The sequence below is a fragment of the Cebus imitator genome, unplaced genomic scaffold (genome assembly GCF_001604975.1).
Source record: "Cebus imitator isolate Cc_AM_T3 unplaced genomic scaffold, Cebus_imitator-1.0 Scaffold68, whole genome shotgun sequence".
Taxonomy (NCBI): Eukaryota; Metazoa; Chordata; class Mammalia; order Primates; family Cebidae; genus Cebus; species Cebus imitator.
Genome location: NW_016107383.1, coordinates 4,458,242 through 4,473,474, shown reverse-complemented (window position 1 = coordinate 4,473,474; position 15,233 = coordinate 4,458,242). Strand labels below are relative to the sequence as shown.

Sequence of the window (15,233 nt, the reverse complement as noted above, 5' to 3'; positions counted from 1 at the left end):
ATAAGTACAAACATTTTGGAATGTTTTTGGAAATCCCTGGGCTTTGAATCACAGTTCTAATCCTTAGTGATGGAATATCTTTCCATGGTTCACGTGGGGCTGTCGCTCTGGTGTAATCCATTTAATTTTTTTTGTTGATGATTATCTAATATGTTCAAGCTGCAGTAACAAAATACCATAACCTAGGTAGCTTATAAACCACAGAAATTTCTCTTTCACAATTCAAGAGGCTGAGAAGTCCAAGATCAGGGCACCAGCAGATTCAGTGTCTGATAAGGGCCCACTTCCCCACAAATGGCCTTCTAATCATTGTAATGCACCTCGCGGAAGTGGGACGGGATCTCTGTGGGGCCACTTTTACAAGAGCACCAATCCCATACATGAGGGCTGAACCCTCATGACCTGATCGCCACCCAAGAGCCCCACCTCCCAATACCATCACCTTGGGGGTTAGGATTTCAGTACACAAATTTTGAGGGGATATAACATTTAAACCATTGCATTGATATTTAACAAATATTTACTAACCAACACATTTTAAAAAGAGTTATCGCTTTCAAAGTAGTCCATTTTTGAGGAAAGGAATTTATTTTTAAAATGATTGCATTTCTTAGGAGTTTTCTTTTTGCCTTTGGATGCAATTTCAAAATATAGCTTCTTGGGAACAACTTAACTGTCTATCTTTAAGGGAATAGCAAATTAAATTATGGTATACCCAGGCACCCGTGTACTCTCAGCTATGAAAAAAGATGTGAAAAAAGCAAGGTGCAGAACAATGTATGCTATATTTGAGCATAGCATAGTATACTATATTTGAACAATGCATATAGTATGCTACATTTGCCAAAGAGGGGGAAATAAAAATGTATATCCATATGTGCTTTGTTTTAAGGAAATGCTGAATGATGTACAAGAAGCTAATACAAGCTGCACCTGTGGGAGCGGGAAGATGGTGGATGGAGAGAGGGTGTGTGCCTTTTATGTCACTTTGTTTTATGAAATGTGTGGGTACATTAACTATTTAGAGGAATACAATTTTTTAAAAAGAAACAAGGAGAAAGGGTGAATTTTGGCCTCAGACAGGCCCAAATTTTAAATCCTGTACCTAACACATTTTGCTGTGCTTACTAACCAGGGATGTTGTAAGAATTAAAAGAGCTAAGATATGTAAATCACTCAGTACAGTATGATAGTAAATACAGAATATTGTTGGCTATCAGTAATAGAAGCCATGCAATTAAATCAACCTCATAATTTATAATAATCCCGATTTTTATAACATCTTTATTGAGATGTAATTCACATAACATGCAACATACCACTTATAGCATAAAATTCAGTGGTGTTTAAGAGTGTAAAGAGAGTGCAACCATCACTAATAATCAATTTTAAAACATTTTCATTAACCCAAGAAGAAACTTTATAACCTTTAACAGTCATTCCCCATTTCTTCCCAACACTGCCAGCACCAGCTCCTGGAATCTTGACTGCTTAACGACAGGGATATGTTCTGAGAATACATTGTTCCTGATTCCGTCATTATGTGAACGTGATAGAGTATGTTTAGACAAAACGAAATGGTATAGCCTACTACACACATAGGCTAATTGGTATAGCCTATTGCTCTTAGGCTACAGCAGGTTACTGTACTGAATACTGTAGGCAGTTGTAACACAACCGTATTTGTGTATCTAGACGTATCTAAGCATAGAAAAGGCACAATAAAACTTGAGCATCATAATCTTAAAGGACTACCATTGTGTATGTGGTTTGTCATTGTCTGAAACGTGGTGTGTGACTATAATCTACTTTTTGTTCATCTGCCTATTTGGGGCATTTTCTATAAATAGAATAATATGTGTCTTCTGTGATTGGCTAATTTCATTAGGATAATAATTTTAAGATTAATCCATATGGTAAGCATGTGTAAATATTTATTTTCTTTTTGTTGCTGAATAATATACCATTGTATGAATATACCGCATTTTATCCATCAGTTGATAGATTGTTTCTTGATTTTGGTTATTATTAATATTGGTGCTTTGAACATTTTTGTGCAAGTTTTTTCACAAACATGTGTTTTCTATTCTCATGGATATATACCTAGGAGTTAAGCTTCTGGGTAATATGGTAACAACTCCATGTATATGAAAAGCGAAGTGACTTCACCATTTTACATTCCCACCAGTGATGTTTGAGAAATCAATTTCACCACATCCTCACCAACACTGGTTATTGCCTGTCTTTTTTATTATAGCCATTCAACCATGTGTAAAGTGGAAACTCATTGTTGTTTTGATTTGCATTTCCCTGATGGCTAATGATATTGCACACCTTTGCATGTACTTACTGGTTATTTGTGTATCTGCTTTGGAAAAATATCTACTCCAATTCTTTGCTAATTTTTTAATTGGAGAATTCGTTTCTTCCAAACTTTATTTTTGACCCACAGTGTTTCAGTGCTTGATTGTCCACCTTAAATACATGATCTGGAGTTAAATTTTTGGCTACCACTTTTAAGGAAGAACAACATCCTTAAAGGATGAAATAATTCCCATGCTGAAGACATTCAAAGGAACCAGCCACAAAGTTGGAAATCAGTTCTAAAACAAACAAATGAATGCACGCTAAGATTTTCTCTCAAGGAAACAACACTCTTTGGGTGTAGAAATTAAACATACACACGCAAACACATCAAATTGGTTGCATCAGTTTGTAATCAGACCTTTAAATTATATATAATCATCTGAAAGCTCATTCTGTAGTGTTTATAGAGGCAATAAAATAACAGATAACTAAGCCTACTTTTCTGCCTTTCAGTTGCTGTTTTAAAACATGTCTTAAGCTTTTGATTCTACACTAATTGTTTTTACACAGTTGGCCAGGAGCTCCATGTCAGCAGGCAAAAAGGTCACAAATGTATCAAAAGAGCTCTGCCTGGCCACTGTGGGTTATTTGAACACAGAAAAGAGGAAATATTTGCCCTCTTTTTTCTTGCTTTCCTCCTTCTGGGTGCTGACAAAAACTGTAAGGCATTTGAAAATTTTTGTATGTTGGATGCATAGTTGACATATGAGTATATAGGCCCTAGCACTGAATCATGACAAAAATTCCTGAAACAGATTATCGTCTAAATCCAGAGCTGTCCTTAAACTGAAATCCTGGCCTCTGATTTCCCCTGCTCTGAATCTCAATACCCCCTTACTATCTGATATTTGCAAGTAACATGATCAATGCTTGGACTTGCTTTCACGTCATCCCTTTGGTGCCTTTAAAGTGGTTCTCTCCTTCATGTAGCCTTTTGGTCTTCTGTGTTGTGTCCATGAGTGGCCAGGATGTCAGTCTGGTTGTTCTTGTTGTTCTGCTTGCATGTACCTGCTAGAAACTCAGCTATGTTGGAGTACTTCTAGTTGTCTCTTGGGAATCACAGTGTAGAGCTGGAAACATTATTATGCTCTCCTGTTTGATTCATGAGAGATGGGGAAAGGTGCCTTATATAACATACAACTGTGGTGCAGATTATTTTGGGATCCTTCAAATTAATCTATAATCAAGGACACAAGGGGCTTTCTTAGCTTTCTAATAGTGAGCAGTGTTTCTAGTAGGGAAACCCTTCCAAGAATACTGAATGCTGAATGTTCAGTATTAGCTATGTGATTGTTTCTCGTATAGCTAACGAGTGATAAATGTTTACTATATACAAAGCATGCACTAATTGTCACATCAGCTTCTGACATTTACCCCACCATGGTCAGCACTGTTTGGTAGCCCCAATTTACATATGAGGGTAAGTGAGGATGAAGAGATTAAGTGATATACTCAAAGTCAGACAACTAGTAAAAAGCATAGCACAGGTCTGTCCAACTCCACAGCAAGCTTTTACTCATTATGTTCTATTGCCTTTAGTATGTCAAATGGGCTAATAATTCCCATCTCAAGGTGGTGGTTAAATGAGATTTTATGTAGAAACCATATAATAGAGTTTATTGCAAATTCTATGACAGAGAGTGGTTGGCAAACCTTTTCTGTACAGGACCAGTTAGTTAGTGTTTTAGTCTTTGCTGGCCATATGGTATCTGTAGCAACTACCCCTTTAGGCAAAACCAAACCATCAACAATATTTAAATGAATTCGACATAGAAATGTTCCAATAAATTTTATTTACAAAAAGAATTACTGATACACATCAAAGGAAACAACAGAGTGAAAAGACAACACAGCACAGAATATAACGTATATATAAATCACATATCTGAAAAGAGATTAATATCCAGAATATATAAGAAACTTCTACAACTCAACAAAAGAAAAAAAAAACAAGCCATATAAAAAATAAGCAAAGCGTTCAAATAGGCAGTTCTCCAAAAAAGGTATACAAATAGCCAACAGGCATATGGAATGATGTTCAACCTCACTAATCATTAGAGAAATGCAAATCAAAACCACATATCATCTCACATCCATTAGAACGGCCACTACCAAAAGAACAGAAAGTAGTGTTGGCAAGAATGTAGAGAAATTAGATCCCTTGGATACTGTTAGTTGGAATATAAAATTGTATAGCCATTATGGAAAACAATATTGAGGTCCCTCAAAAAACTAAAAATAGAGTTAGCATATGATACAGCCATCTCACTTCTGGGTGCATATCCGAAAGAATTCAAAGCAGGATCTTGAAGAAATAATTATACACCCATGTTCAGTGCAGCATTATTCACAATAGGCAAGAGATTGAAGTGACCCAAGTGTCTATCAACAGATGAATGGATAAAGAAAACATGGTATATATACACAATGGAATATTATTCAGCCTTTAAAAAGAAGGAAACTCTGCCACGTGCTGCATGATAAACCTCAAAGACATCATGACAAACAAAATAAGTGAGTCACAAAAGGACAAATATTCAAAATGATTCTATTCATTTGGAATATCTAAAATAGAATTGTAGAAACAAAGTAGAAAAGTGACTACCAAGGGCTTGGGGGAGGAGAAATTCATGTTTCATGTACAAGTTTCAGTTTTGCAAGATGAAACCTTATAGAAATCCATTGCACAACAACTTAGATGTACTTAACATGACTCAACTATATGCTTAAAAATGGTTAATATATTAAATTTAATATTATATGGCTTTTCCCAGAGTAAAAAAAAAAATTGCTAGCCCATTGTTTGGGGACCGCTGCTTTACAAGTAAAATAATACAAGCTTTGAAATCATTGTCAAGATTATTATTTTTATTCTTTTATTTCTCATTGTATAGTGTGGAGCCATTTTGGGGTGTCCCTTTTAGTGAATTTCTTGGCTACAAATACATAGAAAGTATAAAAATATATCAACAACTATGAGGGTTGGGTAAATTCAGGCAATAGAAAACAGTGTCTCAGCTGGAGAATAAGGCAGATGCTCGTAGTAGATGCCACCATCCTCATATGCCTTTATAATAAGTGCCTATAAGATGAAAAAAGAAGAGCATGCTTGTTTACCAGGGCCAGTTATAGCTCATTAAACATTAGTGTTTCCTGAAGAACTTTTTTCACATTGTCCAAATATGTGTGTCAAATTTTAGTCAGGAATTGCATAACCAGATGGACTTTCCCAAAGCTCCGTCTTTTGGAATAACAAAAATTAGAAACACTACTTTCTAATCCAAGAAGACTTTTTAGAACTATATGTACAGACTAACTATTTTAGTCCAGTCACCTCCGCAGATACTTCAGCAACTCAAGTAGGCCATCTGAACTGAAATAGGCCATCTGGTCCACCACCTTGCTTAAAGAAAGACGTCTTTGTAGAATGGAGCAATAGACTTGTTGAGAAATTGTCCAGTCTCAGATTGCAGATTTGGGCACCAAGACCTAAAGAGGATCAGAGATTTGTTCGTAGCTACACAGCTAGGTAGTGGCATAACTGAAACTAGATGGCAGTTCTCCTAATTTCTGTGCTAGTATTCTTTTTATCTCATTGTTTTTATTAAGGTATATACTGTATTGCATACAGGAAAATTCACCATTTTTAGTGCACAGTTACGGAAGTATTGGCAAATGCACATGGTTGAATAACTACCACAACGGTCAAGATAGAAAATTTCCATTACTCCAGAAAATACTCTCCCAGTGCCCCTTGGTTGTCAGCTCCTTTTATTACTGCCAGCTCCTGGCAACCAATGATGCTTTCCATCCCTACAGTTTCGCCATCCATCCATCCATCCCTACAGTATGATGCTTTCCATCCCTACAGTTTTGCCTTCTCCAGAATGTCATAGAAAAGGAGTCATAGAGTCTGGCTTCTGTCACTTACGGAGATGCATTTAGACTTATCAAAGATGTGGTGTGTCATCATTCTACTCACTTTCATTGCTGAATATTCCACTGACTGCATTAGAATGCTGCAAAAGTAATTGCGGCTTTTGCCGTTACTTTTAAAGGTAAAAACTTCAATTACTTTTGCACTGACCTAATATAACCATGGTTTGTGTATCCATTCCTCAGCTGCGGGACATTTGAGTTGTTTACAGTTTTGTTTAACACAAATAAAGCAGCAGTAAGCACTCACACACAGGTTTTTGTTATAAACACTGATTTTTATTTCACTAAAAAAGTAAATATCTAGAAGTGGAATTGCTGATTGATATCTTAAATGTATGTTTGACCTCATAAGAAACTGCCAGATCAGTATTCTTAAGATTATGGAAGAAGACGAAAAACAGATTTAGAGACTGGCTTTAATACATACAAAAACAATGGGAGATTTTTTGAAAAAATTACTGCATCTTTATAGAAGTTCTGCCTAGTGCTTCCTGGAGCCACCAGTATCCTAATCATCCCCAGTTTCTTGAGAGACTCTTGTAATCTTTCTCAAGGTAAGTTCAGGTCAAACGTGTTTACTATTAACTCATTTGTTCAAAACAAATTTGCCCAGTATCTATTGACTAGGCAATAGGATGTCTTTCTACAAGTGACATTGAGAAATGCTTCCTTTTATCTCTCTTCTGAGGAAGAAAATCTTCTTGCTCCTGAGAAAGAAAACATGAGGAGATCAGATTCCTTTTTATGCATATGTGAAGAATGTATGATGTTCTAATTGTCTAGTATGTCTCAAATTATACTATTTGAATTTCCAGGCTCTTTCATGTCTTTTATTTAATTGAGGCTTTTGTGTTACAAATCTGATGTTCACATACCAGTTCTCTTGAATGCAGTTCTGCTTTATCATTGGATAGCATGAGCATTTCCCTGCCTTGGTGCTCACGTTTCCATGTATATGATATTGATTCTCTTGGTTCTGTTTCTAATGGCCTCTCTCAGGCTGTTGGCAAGCTTCCATCTTCTGCAACTTCCCAAATGCTGATTCCTCCTGGGGACAGGTCCTCTTAGTTGTTGGTATTTTGAATGCTGCCTGGACAATCTCACCCTCCATGGCTAAGCATTCCCTACTTCATAGTGACTCTCAGATTTACATTTTAGACCTCTTTGAAACTAAAGATTCTTATTTTTCTCTCTCTAAAAGATGTGTACCCCTGAATATTCCTCTGACATCTCAGATTTAAAATATCCGAATCTAACCCATTATCTTTTCTACCATTTCCCCAGTCTGTTCTTCCTCCTGTGTTGGTTCTCAAGGTTAATACCTCCATAACTCAGTGTCACCTTTCATAGAAGGCTCAGAGTCACCTGTGATTACTCCATTTTCCTCACCACTCAAGTGGAATCCATGACCAAATCCTCAGAGTTCTGCTTGTGAGGTGAGTTTCCCATCTTTCCCAGTCTTATATCTACCCTAACCACTGTGTTAATTCATTCCTCTTCAGCTCTTTTGCAGGCTGTTTGAATAACCTTCTAGTTATCATTTGATCTGAAGTCTCTGTCCTGCTCCCTCAATTCTCCTTCAATTAAAGTCCCACTTCTATTGCCAGAGTTAAATATATTTCTGACATTATTTCCATCCTTAAAACATTTAATGGTTCCCAGTTACCTACAGAATAAAAATCAAACTCCTTAGCATCGCATAGCCATTCTAGACATTTCATGGATGTATTAACTTTGGGCAAGTTGCTTGTCAGAAATTAAGATGTCTTCATTATAAAAATGGGAATAAGATCTATTCCCAGGATTGTTATGAATATGGTATAATAAAACTCAGGAAAAGACATAGCCTTCATGAGATATTAACTCTTCTGGGAAAACTTACCTCATCTTTCAGGCAGAACCAATCCTTCTCTCATCCATCTGAATTTCCTTTTTTTTTTTTTTTTTAAATTTTATTTAAGTTCCAGAGTACGTGTGCAGGATGTGCAGGTTTGTTACATAGGTAAATGTGTGCCATAGTGGTTTGCTGCATCTATCAACCCATCAATCAGGTATTAAGCCTGGTATTCATTAGCTATTTTTCCTGATGCTCTCCCTCCCACCAGCCGCCACCCAGACAGGCCACAGTGTGTCTTGTTCCCCTCCCTGTGTTCATGTGTTCTCATTGTTCAGCTCCTACTTATAAGTTAGAATATGCAGTGTTTGGTTTTCTGTTCCCGTGTTAGTTTGCTGAGAATAATGGCCTCCAGCTCGATCCATGTCTCTGCAAAGGACATGATCTCATTGCTTTTTATGGCTGCATAGGATTCCATGGTGTATATGTGCCACATTTTCTTTATCCAGTCTATCACTGATGAACATTTGGGTTGACTCCGTGTCTTTGCTATTGTAAGTAGTGCTACAGTGATTATATCCATGGATGTGTCTTTAAAACAGAATGATTTATATTTATTTGGGTGTATACCAAGTAATGTGATTGCTGGGTCAAATGATATTTCTGATTCCCGGTCTCTGAGGAGTCACCACACTGTCTTCTACAATGGTTGAACTAATTTGCATTCCCACCAACAGTGTAAAACCATTCCTATCTCTCTACAACCTCACCAGCATCTGTTGTTTCTTGGTTTTGTAATAATCCCTGTTATGAGTGGCATGAGATGGTATCTCACTGTGATTTTTATTTGCGTTTCTCTAATGATCAGTGATGTTGAGGTTTTTTTCATATGTTTTTTGGCCACATAAATGTTGTCTTTTGAAAAGTGTCTGTTCATGTCCTTTGCCCACTTTTTAATGAGTTTGTTTTCTTCTTGTAAATTTGTTTAAGTTCCTTATAGACTCTAGATAGTAGACCTTGGTCAGATGGATAAGTTGCAAAAATTTTCTCTCGGTCTGTAGATTGTGTGTTCACTCTGATGATAGTTTATTTTGCTGTGCAGAAGCTCTTTAGTTTAATTAGATCCCATTTGTCAATTTTACTTTTGTTGCAGTTGCTTTTGACATTTTTGTCATGAAATCTTTGCCTGTGCCTATGCCCTGAATGGTATTGCCTATATTTTCTTCTAGAGTTTTTATGGTTTGGGATTTTACATTTAAGTGTTGTTGTTGTTGTTGTTGTTGTTTTGAGATGGAGTTTCACTCATGGCCCAGGCTGGAGTGCAATGGTGCAATCTCACCTCACTGCAGCCTCTGTCTCCTGGGTTCAAGTGATTCTCCTGCCTCAGCCTCCTGAGTAGCTGGGATTACAGGCACCCACCAACATATCCAGCTAATTTTTGTATTTTTAGTAGGAACAGGAGTTCACCATGTTGTCCAGGGTGGCCTAAAACTCCTGATCTCAGGTGATCTGCTAGCCTTGGCCTCCCAAAGTGCTAGGATTACAGGCGTGAGCCACTGTGACCGGCCTACATTTAAGTGTTTAATCCATCTTGAGTTAATTTTTGTATAAGGTATAATTAAGGGTTCCGCTTTCAATTTTCTGCATATGGCTAGCCAGTTTTCCCAGCAACATTTATTAAATAGGGAATCCTTTCCCCATTGCTTGTTTTTGTCAGGCTTGTCAAAGATCAGATTGCTGTAGGTGTGCATCCTTATTTCTGAGTTCTCTATTCTGTTCTGTTGGACTGTGTGTCTGTTTTTGCCCCCTCTGCATTTCTTAGCACTTTGTTCAGACTAATAATGTTGTATTCATCACATAGTATTTATTGTACTTCCATCCATTGTGCCCCAGGCTTTGCGTGAGGTACTAGGGATAAAAAGGGAATGCCCATTCTAGCAATAAGGATAGAGTGATGTATGCCGTTATAGAGATACATGATAGTATAATGAAGGCACAGAGCTGGAACTCAGCCTCACTTGGGAATAGGTAGGATAGGGAAGACTTGCCAGTGTTACAACAAATTAGCTAGTTTTTAAGGGATAAGAATGTTGCGCAAAGGCTGGCAGAAGGAGAAGCTTAAGTGTAAAGGCATGGTGGTACTTTGTCTTCCTTATAGACTATGAGCAAACTTCAGTTGTGCTCTAATTTTGCTTTGCATAGTGCTAGCAGTAGGTGGATCCTCTGTATGCTTTGCTGATATAAATTTAATTGTTGGCCTTTTCTCTCGTTGTCTTTATTTCATTTTCCACTTAATCTTCTCAAAGGGTGAATGCAATATCAAATTTTTATGGATTCATAAGAAAATAAACATAGTTACAAAGCCATTTTTGAATAATCTTTCTCCATGAGCAACATTACTCAGGATCTCGTTTTTTAAGAATCTCTTTATTCCCTTGTGATCTTTTTCTACTGACCTGCCAAGTAAAGACAATGGCGAGGTCTCTTAAATATAAGCCATTCACCTGCTTTGAGTTGTTTCATCGAATATTTTCAGTCCTTAAATGTTCTCCTGAGTGACACTCTCAAGTAACTGTTAAGTGAAACTTCTCCTATGACCATTAGCTCAGCGGCTTATGGTAGATGAAGATTTTAGATGAGTAATATGATTCTGAACAGATTATTCTTCTGTGACTAGGTTCTTTTATTACTACTTCTTCATTAAGCCTTATTTGATTATGATCCGCCAACCATGTGTCACTTCTCAATTTCCTCCAAGTCCACATTTTCCCAAACTACTACCTCCTTAAGATTTCCCCCAACACATTTCAAAATCTTCACACTCTTGAAGAAATGTGGTGGCCAGGAATATTTCTAAATGTATCAAGTCTTTAAGCCATCCGAGAAATTCTCCTTGGAATGAGCTTTATATTTAAAGGCCGAAATTCTGACTTTTTGAGGGGATTATTAAAATCGTATGTCAGTTTATCAGTAGCAGTTAGAATTATGAGATGTTTATCCTGGTTAGCATCTATTCCTGTTTCGTTTTTATTCTGGGACTCCATTATGGTTAGTTAATCCAAGAAGGGGTTTTCTTTAAAGGAAGGCTTGACATGGGCTCTTGATTCTTGTCTGTTACATTGTTCATAGTAGAAAAAGATCTGCCTATTGTAGCAACCCTGATGGTTCCTCTAACCAGCATATGAGAGACATGTCTATAGTTTGTCTAATTTGGGCTTTTTCCATCAGGAATGATCCTTGTCATTGCTGCTTCACAGCTCAGTGTTTTAAGTCATTGTTTTCTACTGATGAATAAATTTTAGGGAACTTCAGAGACTTCAGATGCTTCATATCTGCTCCTGCAGAACTCACCAACCTTAAATGCATTGACCACTTTGCATTTGAATGTCCTAGTTGCAACAACATATGTGATATCTCTTGTTTGGACAATTTAAGATGGTCATAAGGTTGCGCTGTTCTATCACCTTGACCTCATGGCTTGACCATATATTTAAAGCATCTTAAATTACTAATGTTGCATTGAAGAAGGATGAGTTATAAGTTTTCAACAATAGATACTGGTTTTATTCTTGGGGATAATTCTAGACCCTACAATCTAATATGTATGGTGCTCATATGTATGTCCTATGAGCTTTTTAGAGGGGTAGTTGAATGTGAACAATGACATGTGGACTGGTTAAGAGAAAATCAAAGCCACTTTCAGAGATGCACTGAGATGTCCTGGCTTCTCTAAGAAGAAACAGAAAGATATGCTGTCTATGTGCTTTAGGACTTCTGTCCCTAATATTGCATATTAACTAATTTCTCTGTGACCTTTTTCTTTGGGACCACCAGTTCTCAGTGTCTGGCATAAACCCCTGTACAGTGTAGAGTTCAAGCCTCGCATTGCGTCAGAGTTTCTACATTCCAATTCTAAAAGGCTCATGTGCATAGTCTACACTGTGAATGGACTCTAAAGTTGTGTAGCCATTGGTCCAGCCTTGAGTCCCAGACAAGAATAAAGCCTTCTATCCTTCTCTGAAATAACACTTCCATTCTTAGTATCCCTCTTTTCATTTTGTTTATCTTCTTCTTTATTTTTTCTGAGATGGAGTTTTGCTCTTGTTGCCCAGGCTGTAGTGCAGTGACACAATCTTGACTCACTGCAACCTCTGCCTCTGGGTTTAAGCAATTCTTCTGCCTCAGCCAGATTACAGGCATGCGCCACCATGTCCAGCTAATTTTGTATTTTTAGTAGAGACAGGTTTCACCATATTGGTCAGGCTGTTCTTGATCTCCTGATCTCAGGTGATCCACCTGCCTTGGCCTCCCAAAGTGCTGGGATTACAGGTGTGAGCCACTGCGCTTAGCCTTCATTTTGCTGATCTTTTTACAGTAGCAATTACATAATCATTTGTTTAGTAATTTAAAAAACATTGAGAACCTACAAAGTGTCAACTACTGTTTATATGCTATATGTTAGGGATACAGGGATAAATATTAAGTTCTTGCCCTTGAAGTCATATGAAGGAGAAATATATGAAAAAGGTTATAGCACAGAAATGTCGGAGGTGTGACAGAAGGTGGGTGTTTGCAGTGTCATGTAGAAAGGGTATGCAATCTAGAAGATATGTGTCAGAAAAGGATATGAGAAAAAGTGACCTCTGAACTATGCCAGCTTTACAGTTAGCAAGGTGTGTTTGTTTCCTCTTCAGTCATCAAACAAACATAAAATTGCCAAAGTGATAAGAGCTGTAGAGAGATACAGCATGTTGTGACAGTATAATTACTGTAAAACTGTGTATAATGCCTGCTTTGTGTCAGGTTTTTACTAGCTTTTGGCAAAATATAATACAGATACGATTCTTATATACATGGCAAAATATAATAAGGTTTTTATTAGCTTTTGGCAAAATATAAGATAAATATGATTCTTATATACGTGGATTTTACATTTTAGTGGAGAAGACACTCATCCACATGGAATCATAGTAACATGGTGGGTGACATGAATGGGGTCATTAATTATGCTTTGGGGAGCAAGTAAGCAGAGGGACTTCTCTGGCTCTAAGGGATCAGGAAAATCGCCCTCAGGAAACTGAGATCTAAAAGAGGAAGAAGAGTTAGCTAGGATGATAGGTGGTGCTTGGCGACTATAGAAAGAAAATGTCCCAGTTGCAAGGAACAGTCTGTTCTGAGGCTGTATTAGGGTTCTTCAGAGAGAAACATCCAATAGGGTATATATAGACATATAGAAGGAGATTTATTATGGGAATTGGCTCGCATGATTATGGGGGCTGAGAAGTCCCACGATCTGCCTTCTACAAGCGGAAAAACCAGGAAATCTGGTGGTATAATTTAGTCCAAGTTTGAAGGCCTGGGAATAGAGGGAGCTGCTGGTGTAAGTCCCAGAGTCCTTAGGCCCAAGAATCAGTAGCTACAATGTCCAAGGGCAAAAGGAAATGGATGCCTCAGCTCAAGAAGAAAAAGAAAGAATTTGTCCTTTTCCACTCTTGTTTGGTTCATATTCTCAACAGGCAGGACAACTTCACCTGCATTGGTGAGGGCAGCTCTTCTTCACTTAGTATGCTGATTTCAAGGCTAATCTCTTCTGGAAACACCCTTGCAGGTACACCTAGAAATAATGTTCTTACCAGCTATCTGGGCATCTCTTATCTCAGTCAAGTTGACACATAAAGTTAACCATTGCAGAGGCAAAGGTTGAAGAGGAAGTTTGGTGTGTTCCAAGAACATGAAGAAACCTAATAGAGGGTTAGGAGTTGTTCAGAAGGGAGGGGAGATGGCAGGAAGTGAGATTGGAAAGGTAAGGAAAGGACTGGATGGTGAAGCGAATGCCTTATTTGTTTGCTTTTCTCAAGGAATCTAGAATTTGTCCTGAAGACAGTGGGAACTACTGAGGGGTTGTGAATCAGAGACACTCCTAATCAGATTTACGTAACAAAAGATGAGAGGATACACTGGAAAAGCAAAGACAGGAGGCAAGACATCTAGTTAGGAGGCTGCTGTGGTAATCTACTGAGGATATGATGACAACCTAGATAAGGGTGGTGGCAAATGAGGAATAGAAAGTAATCCTCACCTCAAGAGAAGAGGAAACTAGACGACCTCTGGTGATAGATTGGAAAATGGTAAAGGAGAGGGTTATGACGGTTCATCCTTCACTCTTCTCCACCACATTCTCCTCTCCCAGGAGAATGCAAAAAAAAAAAATTCTTGCAGCAGAATTTTTTTGTTCTACTTCTTCCAAGGGTAGATTGCTGGGCTCTATCTTGAACCTGCCAAATTAGACCCTCAGGCCCAGGTATTGGTATTTTTCACGGCTTCACTGCAGTTGACTCCTGTGCACATGAAAGCATGAGTATCTGTTGTCCAGCACTATACAGATTCAGAGGACACAGCACTCCAGGCATGCATGCATCTCTTTAATAGCATCTGAGTCAAAGTCCCTTTGGCCTTAAATAGTTCACTTGTCTAACCAGGTGAATTAATAAGGAGTTTTCAGCACTTGGGGTACATAAGGGTATCCTATCTTAAAATCCAAACTAGGATGGAGCCCATCTAACACTATCACCTAACCTTTCAGGCGATGTCTTCAAGACCTAAGAAAGTAGCCCACCTTCTGTAGTTCTCAGGAGACAGCACTGCTGAAATCCTACCTCCTGTTTCCCCAGAAATATGAAATAAGTTTTCTTAGGCAGTCCGCAAAGGATAATAAACAAGTTACTTTACACAGAGACCACAATTTCCTGTGCTTGGCAGGTATAAGGGCAAAGTTATCATGGTACCACTCCCTGTGAATATAAAAGAGAAGAAGAAGAGAAACAAAGATAGTTGCTTCAGCTCTAAAAGGACAGTTTGAGGATTCATATTTCAAACCATTAAAATTCTGTCAAAGTTAGGCAGCAGTTTTCTAAGTTATTAATATCTAATATTAGCATTAGCTACTAGTTTTTATTTCCATACAAAGGCACAGTCTCCCAAATCTTCACTTTATTACAAATGGAAGTCTGGAGCTAATATTGATTTTGTACCTGTGTGCACACTTCACATTTTATTAATAAATTCTGCATTTAGTTTGCACAGTAATTTTGCA

At 37.7% G+C, this 15,233-nt stretch overlaps 1 protein-coding gene across 4 annotated transcripts in view; it reads left to right on the top strand.

The window, feature by feature from the left end:
* The window catches only part of SAMD12 (sterile alpha motif domain containing 12), a 479,717-nt gene that overhangs the window by 227,870 nt on the left and 236,614 nt on the right, over positions 1-15,233 (top strand). Inside the window, exon 5 of one of the 4 annotated variants that reach the window (XM_017530689.2) lies at positions 893-1,601. The exons of the other annotated variants lie outside the window; for them this stretch is intronic. Coding sequence (XP_017386178.1) covers positions 893-906 — 14 coding nt within the window. The 3' untranslated portion in view covers positions 907-1,601. Of the gene's footprint in view, positions 1-892; positions 1,602-15,233 lie in introns of those variants that run through there. 4 annotated transcript variants of the gene reach the window in all.